This window comes from Cherax quadricarinatus, chromosome 53 (genome assembly GCF_038502225.1).
Source record: "Cherax quadricarinatus isolate ZL_2023a chromosome 53, ASM3850222v1, whole genome shotgun sequence".
NCBI lineage: Eukaryota > Metazoa > Arthropoda > Malacostraca > Decapoda > Parastacidae > Cherax > Cherax quadricarinatus.
In genome coordinates, this window is record NC_091344.1 from 16,147,168 (window position 1) to 16,173,764 (window position 26,597).

General features: G+C 40.2%; 1 protein-coding gene across 9 annotated transcripts in view; it reads right to left on the reverse strand.

Annotated features, from left to right (window-relative positions):
• LOC128692330 (E3 ubiquitin-protein ligase Siah1) overlaps positions 1–26,597 on the reverse strand; it is a 538,875-nt gene that overhangs the window by 33,527 nt on the left and 478,751 nt on the right. For 3 of the 9 annotated variants that reach the window (XM_070096364.1, XM_070096365.1, XM_070096363.1), the window contains exons 2-3: positions 13,306–13,542; positions 12,734–12,973 (exon numbers count right to left, since the gene is read on the reverse strand). In XM_070096364.1, the coding sequence (XP_069952465.1) occupies positions 12,734–12,973; positions 13,306–13,525 (460 nt within the window). In that variant the 5' untranslated portion in view covers positions 13,526–13,542. Of the gene's footprint in view, positions 1–12,733; positions 12,974–13,305; positions 13,543–14,023; positions 14,169–14,308; positions 14,741–17,322; positions 17,452–17,609; positions 17,924–26,597 lie in introns of those variants that run through there. The other 6 variants (XM_053781436.2, XM_053781438.2, XM_053781435.2 and 3 more) reach the window with 6 other exon arrangements.

Sequence of the window (26,597 nt, forward strand, 5' to 3'; positions counted from 1 at the left end):
TCCTAAACGAAACATATTGGGAAGATATCTTAAATGACATGGAACCAAACCAGTGCCTGGAAAGGATCAACTTCCTGGCAGCTGAAGCATGTTCTAGGCATATTCCCCTAAGAAAGAAGAAGAGCAGGAGTAAACTGGAGAGAGAAAGACGCTCCCTCTACAGAAGACGATGAAGAGTCACTGAGCTCCTCAGGAGTGCTAGAATATCTGATACACGAAAGGAGGCGCTGACCAGGGAAGTGGAAACTATCGAACTTAAGTTAAATGACTCTTACAGGAACCAGGAGAGACAGGAGCTTAAAGCAATTAGTGAAATTGAAAGAAATTCAAAATATTTCTTTTCATATGCCAAAAACAAGGCAAATGCCACATCTAGTATCGGGCCCTTACTCATACAGGATGGGACTTACACAGATGACAACAAGGAAATGAGTGAAATATTGAAATCCCAGTACGACTCTGTGTTTAGTGAACCACTAATCGGTCTGAGGATCAGCAACCCAAATGATTTCTTCATGAATGAGCCTCAAAACTCCATAAAAGTATGCCAGATTTCCGACATTACCCTAACTCCGATAGATTTCGAAAAAGCCATTGACAACATGCCCATGCACTCAGCCCCGGGCCCAGACTCGTGGAACTCTGTTTTCATTAAGAACTGCAAGAAACCCCTCTCGCGTGCCCTAAGTATACTATGGAGGAGCTTGGACATGGGTGAAATTCCACAGTCACTTAAAACGACGGATATAGCCCCACTCCATAAAGGTGGCAGCAAAGCATTAGCTAAGAACTATAGACCAATAGCTCTGACGTCCCACATCATAAAAATCTTTGAAAGAGTGCTAAGAAGCAGGATTGCAAATCACCTGGATTCCCAAAATCTGCACAATCCAGGGCAACATGGGTTCAGGGCAGGTTGCTCCTGCCTCTCACAACTACTGGATCACTATGATATGGCCTTGGATGCACTGGAAGAAAATCAGAATGCAGATGTAATATACACAGACTTTGCAAAAGCATTTGACAAATGCGATCATGGCGTAATAGCCCATAAAATATGTGCTAAAGGAATAACTGGGAAAGTGGGGAGATGGATCTTCAACTTCCTAACAAATCGAACACAAAGAGTAGTAGTCAACAGAGTTAAATCGGAGCTGCCATAGTGAAGAGTTCTGTTCCACAAGGCACAGTACTCGCCACCATCTTATTCCTTATCCTCATATCAGACAGACAGAGATATACAGTGGACCCCCGCTTAACGATCACCTCCCAATGCGACCAATTATGTAAGTGTATTTGTGTAAGTGCGTTTGTACGTGTATGTTTGGGGGTCTGAAATGGACTAATCTACTTCACAATATTCCTTATGGGAACAAATTCGGTCAGTACTGGCACCTGAACATACTTCTGGAATGAAAAAATATCGTTAACCAGGGGTCCACTGTACATCACAGCACCGTATCATCCTTTGCGGATGATACTAGGATCGGCATGAGGCTGTCATCTGCTGACGACGCGGTTAACCTCCAAGAAGATATAAACAAAGTTTTCCAGTGAGCAACGGAAAACAATATGATGTTCAATGAGGACAAATTCCAACTACTCCATTATGGAAAACTGGAGGAGATAATAACTAGAACAGAGTATACTACAGACTCTGGCCATACAACAGAGCGGAAAAATAATGTAAAGGATCTGGGAGTAGTAATGTCTGAGGATCTCACTTTCAAGGATCACAACAGTGCCACGATCGCACGTGCAAAGAAAATGATAGGATGGATAATGAGAACGTTCAAAACGAGAGATGCCAAGCCAATGATGATCCTTTTCAAATCACTTGTTCTCTCTACGCTGGAATACTGCTGTACATTAACATCTCCATTCAAAGCAGGTGAAATCGCAGATCTAGAGAGTGTACAGAGATCCTTTACTGCACGTATAAGTTCTGTCAAGCACCTTAACTACTGGGAACACTTGGAAGCACTTGACTTGTACTCGTTGGAATGCAGGAGGGAGACATATATCATAATCTACACTTGGATAATCCTGGAAGGAATGGTCCCAAATCTGCACACAGAAATCACTCCCTATGAAAGTAAAAGACTGGGCAGGCGATGCAAAATGCCCCCAATAAAAAGTAGGGGCGCCATTGGTACACTAAGGGAAAACACCATAAGTGTCCGGGGCCCAAGACTGTTCAACAGCCTCCCATCAAGCATTAGCAGAATTGCCAATAAACCCCTGGCTGCCTTCAAGAGAGCTGGACAGATACCTAAAGTCAGTGCCGGATCAGCCGGGCTGTGGCTTGTACGTTGGACTGCATGCGGCCAGCACTAACAGCCTAGTTGATCAGGCCCTGATCCATCGGGAGGCCTGGTCATGGACCGGGCCAGGGGGGCGTTGATCCCTGGAATAACCTCCAGGTAATCTCCAGGTAACCAGCTCTCCTTACATTGTATCACTCACTCATCTACCCTCATCTCACCTATGGAATTTGTGCATGGGGTTCAACAACATTAAATCACCTACAACCACTTATAACCCAGCAAAAGGCTGCAGTCAGAATGATGATAAATTCCCACTCCAGACAGCACACTCCACCAATATTCAAAAGTCTATAACTACTCACCATAAAGTACATCCATACTTATTCTTGTGCCTACCATATACATAGAACACTACACTCAAACATAAACCCTTTACTCAAATTTCTCCTCACCAACCTTCATAGGATGCACAACCATAACACAAGACAGATCACTTTTTGATGTAACCTGTGTCCATACCACACTATGTAAGAACTCTATGCACATAAAGGGCCCCAAAATTTGGAACTCATTACCAGTAAATACTAAAGTAACCCAGTCTGAACATCAATTTAAGTCTTCTCAAAAACCATCTCACCCTAAACTAAATATTAAATACTCAATACTTAAATTAAGATCTCCCAATTACCTAAATCTTAATACAGTGGACCCCCGACTTACAATATTAATCCATTCCAGAAAGAACACTGTAAGATGAAATTATCCTAAGTCGAATTAATTTTCCCCATAAGAAATAATGGAAATAAAATTAATCCATTCAAGACACCCAAAAGTATGAAAATTTTTTTTTTTACGAGATGAAATATACATTTTCCTACACACAAAAAGAAGGATACATGCACAATATATATTGTGCATGTACTAGTGTACCAAATGAAGAATAAATGATACTTACCTTTATTGAAGATGTGGTGACGAGTGATGAGACACTGTGTCCTGGGAGTGCCTTTTCCTCCTGAGTAATGTAGGTCCTGTTTGGCATTTTCTTCCAGAACAGGCCTCATTACACTATGTATGCCACTATGATTCTTTAATCTTTCAAACCAACCTTTGCTGGCCTTATGAGCACTAGTTCCAGGCATTTTTTCCTGTTCACCTGGGTGTTAGTTGACTGGTGTGGGTCGCATCCTGGGGGACAAGATTAAGGATCCCAATGGCAATAACTTAGACAGTCCTCGATGATACACTAACTTTCTTGGGTTATCCTGGGTGGCTATCCCTCTGGGGGTTAATTGTTTCTCGGTATTCTCGATAAGCCACACCAACAACAGTCTCTCCACATCTTCAAGTAGTACAGCTGACCGTGGTGCAGCAGCAGCTGACAGTGGTACCATAGTATTTCGATAGTATTTCTCACCCTTTTTACCACAAGGTTGGCACTAGGAGCTTTCTTTGGGCCCATGTTGGCTCATTTAGCAGTTACAAGCACTAAAAACACTGGAATACAAAATTTATCGAATGCATGTGAGCAACCATCCACCCTGGCTTGTAAACAATGTCACACTAGTTTAGCTAAGGCGCTCACGCCAGAAGGACCAGACGGCCGCATTCGGGATGAATGATGTAAGTCAAGTTTTTCAATGTAGGTTGGGGTTAAATTTTTACACTGACAAGCATCGTAAGTCAGTTTTATCGTAGGTTGAGACTATCATAAGTCGGGGGTCCACTGTATTTCAAAATTTAAATACCCAAAGTTCATACATAACTTAATATACTATACCTTATACGTATACCTTTGATATACCTTTGAAGAATTTCGAGAGTATATCTACTCTCTGAGCCCGGCCATGGGCCAGGCTCATCTGGTGCTTGCCTGGTCAACCAGGCTGTTGCTGCTGGAGGCCTGCTGACCCACATATCCATCACAGCCTGGTTGATCTGGCACCTGGTGAAGATACTTGTCTAGTTTCCTCTTGAAGGCTTCAACACTTGTTCCAGCAGTGTTTCTGATATCTTCTGGTAAGATGTTGAAAAGTCTGGGACCCTGGATGTTGATACAGTGTTCCCATATTGTCCCCACCACACCCCTGCTCCTCACTGGGTTTATTTTACACTTCCTCCCATATCTCTCACTCCAGTATGTTGTTATGGTCGTGTGCAGATTTAGGACCAAGCCCTCGAGTACCTTCCAGGTATATATTATCATGTACCTCTCTCTCCTTTGCTCCAATGAGTAAATGTTCAAAGACTTGCAGGCGTTCCCAGTAGTTTAGGTGCTTTACTGGCTCAATGTGAGCCGTTAACGATCTCTGTATTTGTTCTAGCTCCGATATTTCTCCTGCCCTGAATGGGGCCGTCAGCACTGAGCAATATTCTAAGTGAGGGAGCACTAGCGATTTGAAGTGTGTCACCATCAGCATTATTTCCCTTGTTTTGAAAGTTCTCAATACCCACCCAGTCATTTTCCTGGCTGCCGTGATCTTTGTCTTGTTATGGTCTTTAAAAGAAAGGTCAGCTGACATAATTATTCCTAGGTCTTTTACGTGTTCCTTACGTTCTATTTGGTGACCCTCTTGAGTTTTGTATATAGTGCTCCTTTTGAGTTCTTCATTCTTTCCATACCTAAGCAACTGGAACTTATCACCATTTAATGTCATGTTTTCCACTGCCCACTGGAAAACCCTGTTTATGTCTTCCTGTACTTTTTTAGTGTTGTCTACCGTACTGACTTTCATGCTTATTTTAGTGTCATCTGCAAATGATGATACAAAAGTGTGCCGGGTGTTTTTGTCTATGTCTGATATGAGGATGAGGAACAGCAGAGGTGCCAGGACAGTGCCTTGGGGGACTGAGCTTTTGACCTCGCTGATGCTGGATCTTGCCCTGTTCACTACTACTTATGTGTTCTGTGTGATAGGAAACCAAAAATCCATCTGCCTACCTTCCGCGTAATGCCCATGGCCTTAATTTTGTGCGCTATCACTCCATGATCACATTTGTCAAACGCCTTTGCAAAATCTGTGTAAATCACATCTGAGTTTTGGTCGTCTTCCAGTGCCTCCGTAATTCTGTCATAATGGTTCAGCAGCTGTGACAGACATGATCGTCCTGCTCCAAAACCATGCTGGTTCGGGTTATGTTGGTTGTGCTGCTCCATGAAATTTGTAACCTGCCATCTCATCACTCTTTCAAAGATTTTTATGATGTGAGGGGTTAGGGCTACTGGTCTAATTTTTAGCTAGTGCTCTACTACCTCCCTTATGCACTCTTTAAGGCCTCCGGTATTTCTCCTAAATCTAAGCTCTTTCTCCAAAGAATACTGAGGGCTTGTGCTAGTGGTACTTTGCATTTCTTTATACATAGAGCATTCCATGAATCTGGTCCAGGTGCTGAGTAAGTGGGCATGTTTTCCATTTCTTTTTCGAAATCTATGGGATTTGTACTAATGTCAGTTAGTTGGTCTGCACAGCCTTCTTCTGGAGTGAAAAATATTTCTTTATTTTCTACCTTACTGTCATTTAGTGGGTTGCTGAACACCGACTCATACTGTTTGTTCTTTTAGGATTTCACTCATTTCCTGTTCGTCGTCAGTATACGAGTCTCCTCTCAGTAGTGGTCCAATTCTACAGGTAGTTCTTAGCTTGGATTTTGCGTAGGAATAGAAATATTTTGGGTTTCTTGCAATGTCCTGTATGGCTTTTTGTTCCCTTTGTACTTCTTCTGAGAGGTATGACGTCCTAAGTTTTTGCTCTAATTCAGTGATCTCTCTAAGTCTATCTTTTCTCTGTTGTAGCATGTGTGTGTTTTTAAGCAGTTTAGTAACCCGTTTTCTTCTTCTGTACCACCTCCTACGCTCTCTCTCTATATCTGATCTTCCTCTGGGTTTCCTCAATGGTACAAGTTTCACACATATTTTGTATGCTTCTGTATTCAGCTTCTCTAGGCACTGGTGGGGATTTAGGTCGCTCATGTCTGATTCCCAGGGTATGTCTGATAGCTCTTGGTTTATTTTTTCCCAGTTAATTCTATGGTTGTTAAAATTAAACTTACTGAACATCCCGTCTCTAACTTTAGCGATGCAGTTTCCTACCCCTGAGTTAATACTAGTCTGAACCTCAATGATGTTATGATCAGAGTAAATAGTTTTGGAAACTTATGTCTCTGATCAGTTCCTCGTTGTTTATGAATATCAAATACCCTCACAAAACTATACTGCCTTACACCATATTGTAGCATTCTCGTACTGTAAACTACTTTCACCAACGTTCAATATTATATTCCAACATAACTTAAATATTTATTACTGATATACACAACCTACAAAATACCTTCAAAATGTCCCAATGTAATATCCCCAGATTGTAAGTTGAGTTAACTTACTGTCTGCTTTAAATAAAAACAGATGTTCAACTTAAACAAACTATGATCAATTTCTCTAGTATTAAATAGTCTGTAAGCCATTAATTTAGTCTGCCCATAATGCCATGGCATGATAGTGGCTCTCTTTGCACTGCAACTCATTATTGTAACTACAGAATCTCAATGTAAACTTGCAAAGAAATAAAAATTGTATTGTAGAGGCTGCTACTGCTAAGTACAGGGCATGGTGAAGGTATAAGAGACATCCTACCACCTATAACAGGAACTTGCACAGGCAAGCCTGTAGGCATATGGGTGAAGTTTGAAAGTGGGCCATTGCTAAATGGGAGGTGGACACAAAAAAGAAAGCTAACATCAGGCAGAGTAGGCTCCAAAACCTGGTGGTCTCTGGTCAAGGACAGACAAGGTTATCTGCCTGATGAACTCATTCCACCTCTAAATCGACAGGATAGGACCACCTCTACTAGTGGTCAAGAGAAAGCGGACCTCTTTGCTGAACTCTTTGCTACCAAAATGCAAGTTTCTGATCCAGCAAGGGACCCTCCTTGGCTAGCTGCAAGAACTGTGTCAAAACTGTCAGTGGTGACAATAAGTCAGGAGGAGGTGCATTTCCTTCTTAAATCACTTGAAAAAGCTGTGGGCCCAAAAAAGTTGAGCCCAAGATTGCCGAGATGTGCAGACCAGCTAGCAGCACCTCTAACTCGCATCTTTCAGCACTGCCTAGTACAGTGTAAATGACCTTCTCTGTGGAAAGAGGCAAATGTATTCCCTGTTCACAAAAAGAAGAGCAGAGCAGAAATCAGCAACTACAGACCAGTGTCACTCCTGTCAATCACTGGTAAGATCCTTCAGACAATAATCTCAAGACAAATGACAGTTTTTTGGCTACCACTCACTACTTTGTGACTGTCAACATGGCTTCAGGAAAGGTTACTCTGCTGCTGATCTACTGTTAAACCTCTCCACTAAATGGCACCAGTCACTGGATGAATACAAAGTCAGCTGTGTGGTAGCACTGGACATTGCTGGTGCTTTCGACCAAGTGTGGCACCAGGGCCTCTTGGCAAACCTGCAAGCACTGGTAATTGCAGGCTCTACATTATATCTCCTCAGTAATTACCTTCATGGTAGATCTCTAAGGATAGTTTTGAATGGAACAGAATCAGCAAGATATTCTACTGGGGCAAGTGTTCCACAAGGAAGTGTGCTAGGACCATTGTTATTGAATGTCTACTTCAATGACCTCCATCTCATCCCAGAATCCCATGCATATGCAGACGACTACTCTGACATTCACTTATCCAAGAGAAGAAATGCCAGCTGCTTTAAGCTACATCAATCAACAGCCAAGAACTACATCAGCTTGTGGAAACCGATGGCAAGTAACATTTACACCTGAGAAAACACAAATGATGATGGTCTCTAGGCACCATGATGGTAATGCCGATGCAGTAGTAAGCATGAATGGGAGGGTGTTGGTACCTGGGAAAGAAGTTGATATCCTTGGAGTGAAATCCGACTCCAAACTGACCATGAAGAACCACATTGTAAATCTTGCAAACAAGGCAGCCGGAAGCTTACAGTACTTCGCCGTATCTCGCATCTGCTTGACAGTAGGGGTTGGAAGATTCTTTATGAGGCATAAGTGTGCTCACACCTTCAGTATGCTCCACTTTCTTGGTTTGCCTGCCCCCCTCTCATCTGCAACTTCTTGACAGAGTAGAGAACAGAGCAAGACGTCTCATCTCTCACCTTGACCCATCCTGGATAGATTTGTCACTTCAGCAGAGCCTTCAACACAGGAGCGATGTGGGTGGCCTTGCTGTTATATACAAGGGCAACATTGTCAAAGTACCACACTTGGATCCACTTCGAGGACAGAGAGAAGCAAGCTTCTATGCCACAAGACGGGCAGAAATCAGCAACTTCACTATGGCTGTACCTTTCTCCAGGACATCACTTTATCTGAGATTATTTATCCCCAGGATGACTCAGGTCTGGAACACATTCGTACGGCATTATGATGTCAACGAGATAAAGTCAGTCGATCAAGTGAAAATGCTGGCCCACAAATGGCTCCAACTTCATCCTGTTTCCTACTTGTATGTTTCATAACAATAAAAATGCTTTTAAATGAGCTGATGTAGGTAACAGCTCTTAGCTTGTCAATAAAGTTAGGAATCCTTAACTTGTAAATCTCTTGTCAATAAAGCTAGGAATTCTTAACCTAACCTTATCAAACCCTGTTTAAAAAAAAAAAAAACCCAGAGAGAGAGAGAAGGTAGAAAAACTGTAAAGACTGGCAATAATGGTAAAAGTGCACAGGCAACCAAAAAATATAAATTACTATATCATAATATTAATGGTGGAAATCCAAAAAACAAAATGCATTTCACAACACGAGAAAGAAAAAACCTGGAAAAGTTAGACTATATCTGCAAGTCTCTGGCAAGACAGTGATAGTGTGAATGAAGGTGAAAGTGTGTCTTTTTCGAGTCACCTTGCCTCGGTGGGAAATGATCAGTTAATAAAAAAAAACTGGGCAGCCATATGAGGCTAGATAGCCAACAAAAGGCCAGCTAAATTCCTCAATGTAGCTTTTTTATGGATCAGTATAATAAAGAAGTGACTCAGGTAAAAGAACGTAACAAAACTGAGTATTTAACCTAGTTTTTATTAGGAAAGAAAAAATATCTACAAAAACCAAGCCCTCTGGGAAAGACAGACAATGTTAAACTGCAAATACAGCCTCTCCTTACTTAACGACGGAGTTCTGTTCCAAATACCACATTGGTAAGCGAATTCGTCGCTAAGTGAGAAGCATGCTATAATGGTAGTGGGTTTGTGTCAACCATCTTTGATATTGTTTTAATATCACCTTTGCACCATTTATAACATCTCTGATATATTTTTAAATATTTATATGGCAGTGTGCTGTATATTGTAATAAACAAAATAGAGGAAATCAGCAGAGGGCAGTGGAGAACAATATGATGTTCAATGGTGATAAGTTCCAGCTGCTTAGGTATGGAAAGAATGAAGAACTCAAAAGGAGCACTATATACAAAATTCAAGAGGGTCACCAAATAGAACGTAAGGAACACGTAAAAGACCTAGGAATAATTATGTCAGCCGACCTTTTAAAGACCATAACAAGACAAAGATCACGATAGCCAGGAAGATGACGGGGTGGGTATTGAGAACTTTCAAAACAAGGGAAATAATGTCGATGGTGACACTCTTCAAATCGCTAGTGTTCCCTCACTTAGAATATTGCTCAGTGCTGACGGCCCCGTTCAAGGCAGGAGAAATATCTGAGCCAGAACAAATACAGAGATCGTTTACGGCTCACACTGAACCTGTAAAGCACCTAAACTACTGGGAATGCCTGTAAGTCTTGAACATGTATTACTGGAGCAAAGGAGAGAGAGGTATATGATAATATATACCTCGAGGTCATGGTCCCAAATCTGCACACTGCCATAACAACATACTGGAGTGAGAGATATGGAAGAAAGTGTAAAATAAACCCAGTGAAGAGCAGGGGTGCAGTGGGGACAATAGGGGAACACTGTATCAACATCCGGGGTCCCAGACTATTCAACATCTTACCAGAAGATATCAGAAACATGGCTGGAACCAGTGTAGAAGCCTTCAAGAGGAAACTGGACAAGTATCTTCACCAGGTGCCAGATCAACCAGGCTGTGATGGATATGTGGGGCAGCAGGCCTCCAGCAGCAACAGCCTGGTTGACCTGGCAAGCACCAGATGAGCCTGGCCCATGGCCGGGCTCAGAGAGTAGATACTCTCTCGAAACTCTTCAAAGGTATATCCAAGGTATACATTATTTAGGTAAGCATACTGGTCAGTGAGCCCGTCGTAAGTCCGAGTCATCAGTAAAAAGTATGTCGCTAAGCGAGGAGAGGCTGTACTGTAAAATCAGTTAATAATTATGACTTGGGAAAAAATAAGGAGAAAACAAACAATGATGTAGATAAATGGTTCAGAGAACCGACAGGATAATGAATTAGACACCGTGCGGTGAAACATTTCCACAGTAAAGATACCCAAGTGTTGCACAAGTGTCTAATTCAACAATGATATTTTTACTGTAGTGTATAATTTTTTTTTTATTATTAACACATCGGCTGTTTCCCACCAAGGCAGGGTGGCCCGAAAAAAGAAAAACTTTCATCATTCACTCCATCACTGTCTAGCCAGAGGCTTGCTTACACTACAGCTATAAAACTGCAACATTAACACCCCTCCTTCAGAGTGCCGGCATTGTACTTCCCATCTCCAGGAATCAAGTCTGGCCTGCCAGTTTCCCTGAAACCCTTCGTAAATGTTACCTTGCTTACACTCCAACAGCACATCAAGTCCTAAAAACCATTTGTTTCCATTTGCTCCTATCTAACACGCTCACGCAGGCTTGCTGGAAGTCCAAGCCCCTCGCACACGAAACCTCATTAACCCCCCTCCCTCCAACATTTCCTAGGCCGACCCCTACCCCACCTTCCCTCCACTACAGATTTATATCCTCTCGAAGTCATTCTATTTTGTTCCATTCTCTCTACATGTCCAAACCATCTCAGTAACCCCTCCTCAGCCTTCTGGATAATACTTCTGGTAATCCCACACCTCCTCCTAATTTCTAAACTACAGATTCTCTGTATTATATTCACACCACACATTGCCCTCAGACATGACATCTCCACTGCCTCCAGCCTTCTCCTTGTTGCAATATTCACAACCCCTGCCTCACCCATACAAGAACGTTGGTATACCTATACGTACTCTCATACATTCCCCTCTTTGCTTTCATGGATAAAGTTCTTTGTCTCCACAGATTCCTCAGTGCACCACTCACCTATTTCCCCTCATTAATTTTATGATTTACCTCATCTTTCATAGACCCATCTGCTGACACATCCACTCCCAAATATCTGAATACATTTGCCTCCTCCATACTCTCCCTCCAATCTGATATCCAATCTTCCGCTACCTAATTTTTTATCCTCATCACCTAACTCTTTCCTATAATCACTTTTAATTTCCTTCTTTTACATACCCTACCAAACTCATCAACCAACCTCTGAAACTTCTCTTCTGAATCTCCCAAAAGCACAGTGTCATCAGCAAAAAGCAACTGTGACAACCCCCACTTTGTGTTAGATTCTTTATCTTTTAACCCCACATCTCTTGCCAACACCCAAGCATTCACTTCTCTTACAACTCCATCTATAAATATACTGAACAACCATGGTGACATCACACATCCCTAAGGCCTAAAATCGTATTTCATTGACAAACAGTTGAAAAAAATATTACAAGAGAAAGACCTAAACATGTTTTACAAGGAGTTTTGCAACATACGTGAAAATTTATGCAAATGGCTTATTTAAAAAATGGGAAAGTGACAAACAATACAAAATGGTTAAACAAAAAGGTGCTGTAGAAATTAGGACTATAAAGCCCATCCAGAGCAAACTGTAGGTAGTCTAGCCATATATCTACTTTTTTCCCTCTTCCTCCACTTTCTCCTCCTCCAACTGCATCTTTTCCTCCTCCTCCCTCTGCTCCTCTCCTCAAGAGCAAGAATGACTAAGAATACGACAACAATTAGCAAAGGTGGTGACTGATGTTACATTGCAATATCACAAACTTTTTCAATATTTTTTAAAAGTTTATTTAGAGGAGACAAAAAACAATATACACATGCCTTTTTAACAGCTTAAATATTTTAACACTTGTGTAGTCTACAGCAAAATTTTTGTATTCTCTCGTGTTCAGTCTGACCGTTGCACCTAACCATTTTTTTACCACTGAATCACGGTGTCTATTAGCAAATTGTACATTAACAATGTTTTCCAAGAACATAACTCTTGCAAATATGAAGAGTTTATATTACATTTGTTTAACCTTAAGGAGCTTCTAGTTTTAGAACTAATCTTAACACCAAAATTGTCAGTTCACCATAATAAAAAAAAAGTTTACCACCAAAATGACTTAATGTGATCATGTCAACTCAAGAGAATTTACAAAATATGATTATGTACAACAGGAGGTCACTACTTTTACCAACCTTGTAATGTGGTAATACTCTTGTGAGCACTCATAAGGTGTGGCATAACTTGTTCTAAAGATCCTTGCCATTTACAAGAAGCACCAGGACATGGACACATGTATGGACGGAACTCACATGTGTCTTCATGTTCCGTTTTGTCTGTGTGGAGGAGGGTTGCAGAGCAACCAGAGGAGGAATATTTGCATGGGAACATTACTGTGGATGCCACTTTCTCCATTGCCAAATTTCTTATATTTCCTGGAAGGGGAGTATTAATGTTACAAGGAGGGAGAAGTAGATATCTAAAAATCTAGAAAAAATAAGCTTCTTGACTATGAACAATGAAAAAAAAACGAAATTGGTCTCACAGTCAAAACTCCAAGAATCAAGAGAAAATCTAAGTAAAGTTACACTTATGGGAATACTACCCCAACTGAATGCCCATAACAGTCAAATAAAAGGCAAAATATTATTAACCATAAGTAAAATTAACACAAAACAATGCCTAACACCTTTGCAGAGTACAAAAAATTACACTTATGTCGCAAACCAAACATAAATTAAAAGCAATTAAAATCCCTTATGCTTACCTAAAGGTCCTCTGCATGTTGGACAGCATGTGAGCTTTGGGCGACAATTGGCACAAACTAAATGTCCACTCTGGCATTGAAGGATTGGTGGCAACACATAATCGAAACATACTGGGCACTCAAACAAACTGGCCAATTCTGTGTTGCCTCCCGGTGCTGCACCTGATGGAGGTGACTGAGGGTGCACCGCCCTCCCATTTTTACTTGCAAATGCACTCATTGCTGCAAGTTTAGTCTCTGAAAAAATAAATTTTAAATAAATTTTCTAACATTTTCCAATAGTATTCATATTGTTGCAACACCATATAACTATTTCATGAATCTTAATACAGGCACCTGAGACTTGTTTTACAATCAGTCATAACTCTTAAAAAGTTTAAAAAAAAGTTGTGACTTTCCCACATGCTCATTTGCAATGTTGGGTTAATTGCTTGGAGATGCTGTTGCAGCATAAAGCCTCACTTTTTAAGTTTTCCAAACATTAAACATACTCAGATACTAAGTGACCAATACACATCCCTACAAACAGGTACACATCAACATTTGCTTTCCAATCAGCTGGATCAAGGTGAATTTTCAGGTCTGCCATAGTCTTGAAACCACTGGGGAGGTCACCAGCAAAGCTAATGTCATCATCCACTAGGAATTTGGCCAATGATTTCTTTTCCTGAAACTTAAAACTCAATGAAGGTCTTTCCCCATACCACCAGAGAACTACCCGAGATACTGTTGAGGATCCAGGTATCTGAGGGCTCAGTCAACATGGCTACAGGCAAACCAATGTCATGGAGGGGACTTGCTGTATTGTACAATGTTTACAACACCACCTGCATCAAGGAAGTTTCACAAGCTTGCTGTAAACGAAATACTTGATTAAGACACCAGTCAGGTTGTTATATTGAACATGGGAACATCAAAGTTTGTCCATATTGTCAGAGTCATGGCTGCTAGCTGCTTAATATTTGAAAATATGGTTGAATTTCCTAAGAGGACTGATACCAACCTTGTCATCACTGTCAAAGCACTTGTAACTGGTTTTGAAAGATTTCCTACTCCCACAGCCCTTCCTATGGCAAAGTTTTTCTGGTGTTTCCTTGGTTAACCAGGTTGTTGCTGTTGGTGGCACATCGATGGGATGGCACTCATACCACCTCTCTCTCTCTCTCCCACTAGTTACTGCTGCATGCAGCATCGGCACTGCCCATGGCCTGCTACCTATGCCAGTCGATGGAAACAGTATGTTTCCTACTACCTTTGTTCACCTAACAGCAAGTAAGTGTTAGTCAATTGTTGTAGGTTGCATCCTGAAGGGACAAGATTAAAGGACCCCAGTAGAAATAAGACAGATATCCCCAGCAATGAACTGACTGAGTTTTCCTGGGTGGCTAACCCTCAGGGTTAAAAATCCGAACAAAATTTCATCTTGTCCTCAGCTCCATAATCCACACTGTTGCTGTCACTGGGAAATAATACACAGTGAATTCACCTGGGAATGAAGCATGGTGAACAATGCATTGCAGCAGCCCCGACTTTTTGTATACCATGCGCACTGACCATACAGGCAGATTTGGCAGGAGAGGCCTACCAGGCCTTTCCTGCCAAATCTGAGGCTGCTACAATTTCAGAGTAGATCTATGTAAGCAATGCTCACATTACTGTAGATCTACAGGTGAGACAGTGCAAGGGTTAAATGGGAGATACCATTTCTTTCTTTTTTTTTTTTTTGCCTGTGAACTCTCTATAACTCTAGTCCCACTATTAAGATGAGGCCATATTCCAACAAAAAATTTAAATGAATCTATGCCTCATCAGTAAATTATCCCTCCTGGATGATATGAACACAGCCTTTTCCCACAGCCAGGAGAATCTGACAGGGCATAAAGTTTTCAATCAATGAATAATCATGCATAAACAAATCACTGCTGTCCATGGTAAGATAAAAATGTGAGTGAAAATTCTTTTGAACTGGCGAGACACAACATAAATAAACCTTAACCAACTTTAACAAAACAACGATGACACACGTCACTACCATTAGTATTTCAAGTTAAACGAAGATTTTTTAAAAGAAAATGTAATGAATTTAACTCATCCTGAGGAATTGTATGGATATCCTAAGTTAAATCATCATAAAACGCTACTTCTATATTTATCTGATATATATGCACCTCTTAATGGCTATGGGGATAATTGCCCAATATCCTGGGCTCAGACTGAGCCTCATTAATCAGAAATAAAATAGTACAGGAATAAGAATTATTAAAATGTACATAGGAAAGTGAAGGTAATTTTAGAATAAGAAAAAACTTTGTTCAGTTTACTAATCCCGGATGGTTAATAACCCATGAATACCATTGGGGTCCTCCCTCAGGATGAGGCCTGCAACATTTGACTGACTAACAGGTATCAATTTACTACAATGTAATAGGTGGCAGGTGGTGTTCAAGAGGCTTGCCCATATATCCTGCCCCAGTTGGGACAGGATATATGGGCAAGTAAGTAATTAAGCAAGTAATTAAGTTCATTTAGGCACAGGTAAACATATATATAATTATCATACATAGTGTAAATTATTTAGGATAACCCAAAAATGTCAAAGTGATATTTCCATTGGGGTTCAACCTTGTATCCCTTCATTTGTGAAATGTTGACCACCGAGTTACTAGGTACTAAACATATGCAGATGTATGTATGATATACCTGGTGTCTGACGTGTTGATGAGACAGGAAAGAAACAACCAGCAATCTGGCAAAGTGCAAAATGTTTAAAAAGCTTGTTTTGCACACTCATGGCAGGACAGCATTATTAGAGTCATTGGGGAGCACTAAACCTGTAGGGATCAGGCAATACCTGTGACAATGAAAGGTAATCAGGTTTGATTCAAGGGAGGATAGGTCCAATTCCTTGAATCAAGAGCCCTACATCATCATTAAGGACCCCAATGGAAATAAGTCACTGACTTTTTGGGTTATCCTGGATAATTTACACAAGTTACTAGGTATGACAATTGTACTTGTGTGTACCTGTACCTAAATAAACTTACTGAGACCTCCCTTGAGGGGTGACAGGATGGTAGTACCTCCCTGGATGACTGCTGTCACTAACAACTTACTACCTAATGACACTACGTAAGTTTTAGGCATATACACATAAGTACAATTATCATACACAGTTCAAATTACCTAGGCCATGGTGTGCTGTGGCATGGTAGGCAATGCTCTTGTCTACCACACTGAGTATCCAGGGACTGATCCCCGGCAAGGGTGGAAACATTGGGTGTGTTTCCTTACACCTGCTGTCTCCATTCACCTAAGTAGGTACCTATGTGTTAGCTAACTGGTGTGGGTTGCATCCTGAGAGACAAAATTGAGGACCACAGTGGAAATAAGACAGACAGTCCCTTGATGATGCACTGCCTTTCTTGGGTTATCCTGGGTAACTAACCCTCTGCTCCAGGGTTAGAAACCAAAACAAAATCTTATCTTATATTGGCCCCAAAAAGCCAGGCAATATGTAATTATTAAATTCAAAATACAAATAACTTATATTAGGTGATACATTCATGGGGGGGGGAGTACTAAACCCTAAAGGAAATAAGTCACATAGTCTAACTTTTCAGGTTATCCTAGGTACCTTACATGTTAAATTATGTATGATAATTGTACTTATGTGTACCTGTACCTAAATAAACTTACTTAGGCATACAACACATGGAAGATTGAAAGATATCCAGACTTGATTCAAGAAATTCCTTGGATCAAGAGCCCCTCACCAGCATTAAGGGACCTATTTTAAGGGTATTAGGTAATTTAACTTAGATACATTAACCAACGTATATTACTTATCTAAATGGTAATAAGTCAATTTGTCTGACTTTTTGGGATATCCTCGATAACGCACACTATGTATGAAAATTGTATTTATGTGAATCTGTGCCAAAATAAACTTAGTAATGCTTGGACAGGTGATACATATACTGTATAAATATATATATATATATAGATATATAAACTCACATTCTACCTGAAGTCATTCAACCGGATTCCTTCCACTACACACCTCACACATTAGTCTCAACACCACACTGTAAATAAGATCAATGAAGCAAATATAAGAAAGAGTGCGAGACAAAATATGAGTGACCATCGTAGAACTATCTTGATCGTATTGGTGAACCACTGCTGCTAATACAACCTTCCTGGCATGGATTGCCCCTGGCAGGCACTGCTTCACAATCTTGGCTACAACACCATCACAAACACTGTCTACCACGGCCTCTACATCAGTGTAGAGAGTAAAATACCTGTCATGGTAAATGAAGAAGTCATTTCATGCCAGAAGATGACATGGGTACGTGTAAAACGTGAGAGAACAACTTGCTACCATTCAGGGGATTTGTGGAGTTTCTTCCACTGTTGTGGGGGTTGTGGAGAGTGGAGAGGTGGTGGAGACGAGGTGGAGGTGGAAGTAAGTGGAGATAAGCAGAGCATTACCTCATAAGTGTGTTTGTTTTGGTAGCGCCAGTGTTGGTGAGTCACCAGCCAGGCGGCCATAACACCTCTTCTGTTTACTACATTGATCAACACGCAACCCGCCACTTTCAAAACTACCTACTACTACTACTGCCACTTTCAAAACTACCTACTACTACTACTGCCACTTTCAAAACTACCTACTACTACTACTGCCACTTTCAAAACTACCTACTACTACTACTGCCACTTTCAAAACTACCTACTACTACTACTGCCACTTTCAAAACTTCCTACTACTACTACTGCCACTTTCAAAACTACCTACTACTACTACTGCCACTTTCAAAACTACCTACTACTACTATTGCCACTTTCAAAACTGCCTAGTACTATTACTGCCACTTTCAAAACTACCTACTACTACTACTGCCACTTTCAAAACTACCTACTACTACTACTGCCACTTTCAAAACTACCTAGTACTACTACTGCCACTTTCAAAACTACCTAGTACTACTACTGCCACTTTCAAAACTACCTAGTACTACTACTGCCACTTTCAAAACTACCTAGTACTACTACTGCCACTTTCAAAACTACCTACTACTACTACTGCCACTTTCAAAACTACCTACTACTACTACTGCCACTTTCAAAACTACCTACTACTACTACTGCCACTTTCAAAACTGCCTAGTACTATTACTGCCACTTTCAAAACTACCTACTACTACTATTGCCACTTTCAAAACTACCTAGTACTACTACTGCCACTTTCAAAACTACCTAGTACTACTACTGCCACTTTCAAAACTACCTAGTACTACTACTGCCACTTTCAAAACTACCTAGTACTACTACTGCCACTTTCAAAACTACCTAGTACTACTATTGCCACTTTCAAAACTACCTAGTACTACTACTGCCACTTTCAAAACTACCTAGTACTACTACTGCCACTTTCAAAACTACCTAGTACTACTACTGCCACTTTCAAAACTACCTAGTACTACTACTGCCACTTTCAAAACTACCTAGTACTACTACTGCCACTTTCAAAACTGCCTAGTACTACTACTGCCACTTTCAAAACTGCCTAGTACTACTACTGCCACTTTCAAAACTGCCTAGTACTACTACTGCCACTTTCAAAACTGCCTAGTACTACTACTGCCACTTTCAAAACTACCTACTACTACTACTACTACTGCCACTTTCAAAACTGCCCGGTACTACTACTGCCACTTTCAAAACTGCCTAGTACTACTACTGCCACTTTTGTGGAAAATACTGTATATATTTTACAGAAATTCAGTATTTATATGTAAATAGATGGCCATACTGTATTTAATAATATTTATGTCATAGAAAACGGAAAGCCTGCGTCTGCGCAGACGAGACTCGCCATCTTGGTTTTGAATTGGATACAACGTTAATATAATGGGAATTATTTTTCGTGCTCTAGAGGTTAAAATTGGATTGACACCTCTCAAATAGGAGGCGAAATTGTTGGATGTGCATTCCTGCATAACTTGAGATATCAGACGACTGGACAAGATAGCTCCAGGAACCTCAGATAAGCTCTCTAGATTTGTGTATAATTCTGGCCAGTGTTTTCATAAATTTAGTTAGTGAGGTTTTTCTGAGTGTGATACAACTTAATATACAGTCAAATTGGTGAATGATATTAAGATATATTTTCCTTCTGTTATGTATATGTGAATTTATATATAATCATTTTTTAATATACAGTCCACAAATTTATATATTTACCAGTATTCCTGGTGTATGTATATTTCATTTAATTAATAGGTCCAGAGCAACTTGTGGTTATGACAGTGGTAGGTATCGAAGGGGGACATTTTTTGCAACCTAGGTGTCCCAAATTCCTACTGGTCTATGTAACATTGATAAATAATAATTATCTTTGTTATCATTTACTGTTATGTACATAATTAGTTACATCCAGATAAATGCAATTTTCCACAACTTTCAAAACTGCCTAGTACTACTACTGCCACTTTCAAAACTACCTAGTACTACTACTGCCACTTTCAAAACTACCTAGTACTACTACTGCCACTTTCAAAAGTACCTAGCACTACTACTGCCACTTTCAAAACTACCTAGTACTACTACTGCCACTTTCAAAACTACCTAGTACTACTACTGCCACTTTCAAAACTACCTAGTACTACTACTGCCACTTTCAAAAGTACCTACTACTACTGCCACTTTCAAAACTACCTATTATTACTACTGCCACTTTCAAAACTACCTACTATTACTACTGCCACTTTCAAAACTACCTAGTACTACTACTGCCACTTTCAAAACTACCTAGTACTACTACTGCCACTTTCAAAACTACCTACTACTACTACTTCCACTTTCAAAAGTACCTACTACTACTACTGCCACTTTCAAAACTACCTATTATTACTACTGCCACTTTCAAAAGTACCTACTACTACTACTGCCACTTTCAAAACTACCTAGTACTACTACTGCCACTTTCAAAACTACCTGTTACTATTACTACTGTCACTTTTAAAACTACCTACTACTACCACCACCACTTCCATTTTCAAAACTACCTATTACTACTACCACCGCCACTTTCAAAGCTACTGCTACTACCACTGCCACTTTCACAACTACCCACTATTACTACTACCACTGCCACTTTCAAAACTACCCACTTCTACTACTACTGCCACCACCGCCACTTTCAAAACTACCCACTACTACTACTACCATCTCTACTTTCAAAACTACCCACTACTACTACCACCGCCACTTTCAAAACTGCCTACTACTACTACTACCACCGCCACTTTCAAAACTACCCACTACTACTACCACCGCCACTTTCAAAACTACCCACTACTACTACCACCGCCACTTTCAAAACTGCCTACTACTACTACCACCGCCACTTTCAAAACTACCCACTACTACTACCACCGCCACTTTCAAAACTACCCACTACTACTACCACCGCCACTTTCAAAACTACCCACTACTACTACCACCGCCACTTTCAAAACTGCCTACTACTATAACATAGGGTGGAGGGGTAGGGAAAGAAAATACTTTAACAGCAACGGGAGGAAATCTCTACCGGTATGTTTCCCTGAAATACATTAATTCCCTTCTTTGAGGAGGATGATTCCCCTGTAGCACCAGCGGTGGTACCTCCCTATGTATTTATTCTCCCGCACTGCCACTGTTTCTTAAATGGTGAGAACGTAAGAAGGAAGAATATATAAAAGTATATCTTGTACACGTAGTGTGGAAACTCTGGGATAATAAACGTAAATTTTATTCCTTTGCCAGTGTTTCCCAAACTTTTTTTTTTGAACACGATTCTAAATTGGTTAGTTAAATAGTTTTTTTGATGCACCACATATCCATAGTGTGGGAATGGGGTAGTCAAAATATTACAGAGGCACATAATGGGTCCAGGGACTAGAAGTGGATGTTGTGGTTGTTATGGTAGTTACTGCGGTAATGAATTAAGATGTCCTGTAGCTTGATCACTAACGCACTCGGCTCACACACTGAGGCCCGGACGTGTTTCCATAAGACACCTGCTGTCCATGTTCACCCATCAGTATAAAATGGGCACCTGGGTGTTAGTTGACTGGTGTGGGTCGCATCCTGGGACAAAACTGACCTAATTTGCGGGAAATGCTCTGCATAACAAGCGGCTTTCTGTATAATAGTATGTCATTGATGTCAGCTAGGACAGTATACCTTATACATGTAGAAATAAGATAGTATTGTTATTTTTGATCTATTACAAATGTAATGAGTTGTTAATACAGACATGAATTCAGACACACAACTTTATGATGTGGTTTATATTTATTTTTTATTTATACTATTTTAGCAGAGCATAGTAGAATTTAGACAAATTTATGTGATTATGAGATATTTACACTAGACTAAGTCTTTTTCCTCGCCTGTTGAACCAAATTTCTGGCAAATGTAGTTTTAAATACATATTATTTTCATATATGCTAGTGTATAATAAATTAACTTCACTGACTTAAATAAAACAGAATTTAGAAAAACTTCTTAATGACAAAAAAAGTAAAATACAACTTTTAAAACTTAAAATATGACTTTATTAAAAGAAAATTACAATATAACTCGAGTCATACACTTGAAAATTCTCTACTGTGTTCCCAAACTTTTATCATCACTACTTCTCGTTTATCCCTCCTTTACCTATGTAATTTGTGCCTAGATGCCTATCCCAGATGCCCACTTCACAGCACTTTTCACACAACGAAAATCAGCCATCAGAACTATCGCAAACTCAAATTTTAGGAAAAACGCTACGCCCTGTTAGAGTCCCTAATTATTATTATTATTATAATCAAGGGGGAAGCGCTAAACCCGCTATCACCAATCATTGCAACACTCTTTAACAAATCCATTGAATCCTCCACCTTCCCTACAGTACTCAAAATAGCAAGGGTCACCCCGATCCACAAAGGAGGAGACCAAACAGAGTTGAATAACTATAGGCCAATATCCAACTTACACCCTCTCTCAAAAATCTTCGAAAAATTAATTCATAAACGAATCTACTCCTACCTTATCTCCCAAAACATACTCAACCCCTGCCAATTTGGATTCAGGCCAAATAAAAATACTAATGATGCTATTATACACATGCTAGAACATATATACACTGCAATAGAGAAAAAAGAAGTCCCACTGGGGATCTTCATTGACTTACGTAAAGCTTTTGATACAGTTAACCATGACTTGCTCCACGTAAAATTGTCACACTATGGTATTAGAGGGCACTCCCTCAACTACCTCAAGTCATACCTCGGCAACAGAAGCCAATATGTGTATGCAAATGGGGCAAACTCTTCTGCACAACCAATTACAGTTGGTGTCCCACAGGGAAGTGTCCTTGGCCCTCTTCTCTTTCTCCTATACATAAATGACCTACCAAATGCTTCGCAATTACTCAAACCCACACTATTTGCAGATGACACTACATACGTCTTCTCCCACCCGAGCCCAGTCACGCTAGCCAATACTGTAAATACCGAATTACAGAAAATATCTACCTGGATGAGGACTAACAAACTTACACTAAACATTGACAAAACCTACTTCATTCAGTTTGGTAACAGAGCTACAGATGTCCCTCTTAACATAATGATAAACGGATCACCTATCACAAAGCTAACAGAGGGAAAATTCTTAGGAATCCACCTTGATAATAGACTCAAATTTCATACACATATACAACAAATTTCTAAGAAAATTTCCAAGACTGTAGGCATACTATCGAAGATACGGTACTATGCTCCACAGTCAGCCCTCCTGGCCCTATATCACTCTCTTATTTACCCCTATCTCACCTATGGAATTTGTGCATGGGGCTCAACAACAAGTAAACATCTCAGACCACTAATTACCCAACAAAAGGCTGCAGTTAGAATGATAAATTCTCACTATAGGCAGCACACTCCACCAATATTCAATACACTAAACCTACTCACCATACAAAACATCCATACTTATTACTGCACCTATTACATACATAGAACACTTAACTCTGATATTAACCCTCCCCTCAAACATCTCCTTGCCAACCTCAACAGAACACATGACCATAACACAAGGCACAGATCACTCTTTGATGTTCCTCGTGTCCATCTCACACTATGCAAAAACTCAATGCACATAAAAGGCCCTAAAATCTGGAATTCATTACCTGTAAATATAAAAGAAACACTACCTGTTTATAAATTCAAGTCTCTTCTCAAAGATCACTTACTCACCCAAAACCAAATAAATACTGAATAACTGAACCTTATAAATTGTATATCTTAAATGTTTCTCACAATTATATCACATAAATGTTAAACCTAAAACCCAATCTAACTTTATTATTTTTTAAATACACTACCTAACAGAATACTCCATTCTACTGAATGTACAACAATGCATACAACCATATGACCTGTCTTTGTAATACTCACTTGTGCTTTATAGTAACCTGTTTACATTAAAGTTTTATCACTGATTTCATCATTGCTTAGTTAATCTTAAGTTAATTTTAAGCCAGCCCGTAATGCTATGCATAGTATAAGTGGCTTTGGCATGCTGCTCTTATCTGTATTTTTTGTACCTCTGTATGTGTGCTCAAATTTTTAAATAAATAAATAAATAAATAAATTATACAGCGCCCAGGGGGGGATGTGGAAGGCATTCAGGCTTAATTCGGGGAACTGGAGCACAGATTCAATTCCCTAAATCAAGAGCCCCTCACCAACATCAAGGAACCTTCCATGAGGGGTAGAGTCCCTAAACCCAGGACTCTCCAAGAGAAATTTTGCAAGGTTGAACAGGACCGCTGTGGGTCCCCTGGGGGGCAGGCTGACCCCCTTCAATAAGTTAAGTTTACATAATTATTTTTCTAAAACATAAAATAGTTGAAATTACTAAAAAAAAAAAAAATCCTCGTGCTCACTGTGATATTCCAAGTGTTGTGTGTGATATCCCTCGTGTTGTCTGATATTCCTTGTGTTATGGGATATTCCTAGTATTCTGTGATATTCCTCGTGTTGTGTGTGATATTCTTCGTGTTGTGTGTGATATTCCTCATGTCTGATACTCCTTGTGTTCTGTGATGTTCCTCGTGTTCTGTGATATTCCTCGTGTTCTGTGTAATATTCCTCGTGTTCTGTGTAATATTCCTCGTGTTGTCTAATATTCCTTGTGTTCTGTGATATTCCTCAACCTTTGGAGAAACTTGATACAAATATAAAGGCCAAGATGTGAAGAAAATTGTCGGATCAATATTTTCTTTTTAACTTTCCGCATGAATTTTTTTTTAATTCTGCATATTTACTGTATATTCCCGAAACAGTTCTTAATGTAGCTCCTTAAATTACTCTTAGACTTTTATTATACTACTACTACTACTAATAATAATAATAATCCATAGAGAAGTGAAGAAGAATTCTTCCTCCGTATGTCGTGCGTGTCGTAAGAGGCGACTAAAATGCCAGGGCATCATGACTCTCAAAACTACTGGACCACTATGATATGGTCTTGGATGCACTGGAGGACAAACAGAATGCAGATGTATTATACTCAGACTTTATGAAAGCCTTCGCCAAGTATGATCATGGTGTAATAGCACACAAAATGCGTGATAGAGGAATAATAGGAAAAGTGGGTAGATGTATCTTTAATTTTCTAACCAATAGAAAATAATGAGTAATAGTAAACAGAGTCAGGGGCGGTTCCAGTGGCAGGTTCTGTTCCAAAGGGTACAGTACTCACTCCGATCCTTTTTCTCATCCACATCTCTGATATAGATAGAGACGTAAACCATAGCACCGTGTCCTCTTTTGTTAAAGATATAATTTGCATGAGGGCATCTCATCCATTGAGGATACTACAAATCTCCAAGCGGATATAAACCAAATCTTTCAATGGGCCACAGAAAACAATATGAAGCTCAATGAGGACAAATTTCAATTACTTTGATATGGAAAATTTAAGGAAATAAAAACTAGACCAGAGTATAAAACAAATTTTACCCACTTAACAGAGCTGAAAAATTATGTGAACGACTTGAGAATGAAAATGTCAGAGGATCTCACTTTAAAAGATCACAAGGGTGCCATTATCACATCTGCTAGGAAAAGGATAGGGTGAATAATGAGAACCTTCAAAACAAGGAATGCCAAAACAATGATGATTCTCTTTAAGATACTTGTTCTCTCTCTGGGCTGGAGTACTGCTGTACATTAACAGCCCCTTTTCAAGGCAGGCGAAATTGTAGATCTTGAGAATATACAGAGAACTTTCACTGCACGTGTAAGTACAGTCAGGTACCTCAATTACTGGGACTGTTTGAAGTTCCCTGACCTGTACTCCTTGGAAGGCAGGCGAGAAAGATGCATCATAATTTACACCTGGAAAATCCTGGAAGTACTAGTCCCAAATCTCCACACAGAAATCACTCCTTACGAAAGCAAAAGACTCGGCAGGTGGTGACTCGAGTACTCTAAGAGATAACACAGTAAGTGTCCGGTGCCCAAGACTGTTCAAGTACCTCCCAGCACCCATCTAGATACCCATAAGTTACACAACCCAGGGAAACATGGGTTTAGAGCAGGTCGTTCCTGCCTGTCCCAACTACTGGTCCACTATGACAAGGTCCTGGATGAAACCATACCACGGACGGGGGTAGAACCCGCAAACAGAGTCTTAGAACTCCCACCGTCGCGTTAGCCACGGGGCCCAGGGGCGAACGCGACGGTCTGGAGTTTTGAGAGACTCTGATCGCGGGTTCTATCCCTGTCCGTGGTATGGTTTGTTTGCAGTCGTGTCATTACGATTTCGTGAGTTAAGGTCCTGGATACTCTAGAAGACAAACTAAATGCAGATGTAGTATACACAGACTTTGCAAAAACCTTTGACAAATGTGACCATGGTGTAATAGCACAAAATGCGTGATAAAGGAATAACAGGAAAAGTTGGTAGAGGGATCTATAATTTCCTGACAAACAGAACACAAAGAGCAATAGTAAAGAGAGTAAAGTCTAAGGCAGCTACGGTGAAAAGCTGTTCCACAAAGCACAGTACTCGCTCCCAGTGTTCCACAAAGCACAGTACTCGCTCCCATCCTGTTCCTCATCCTCCTATCTGACAGACAAGGATGTAAGCCACAGCACCGTATCTTCCTTTGCAGATGACACCCGAATTTGCATGACAGTGTCCTCTATTGAAGACACCGCAAGACTCCAGGTGGATATCAATCAAAT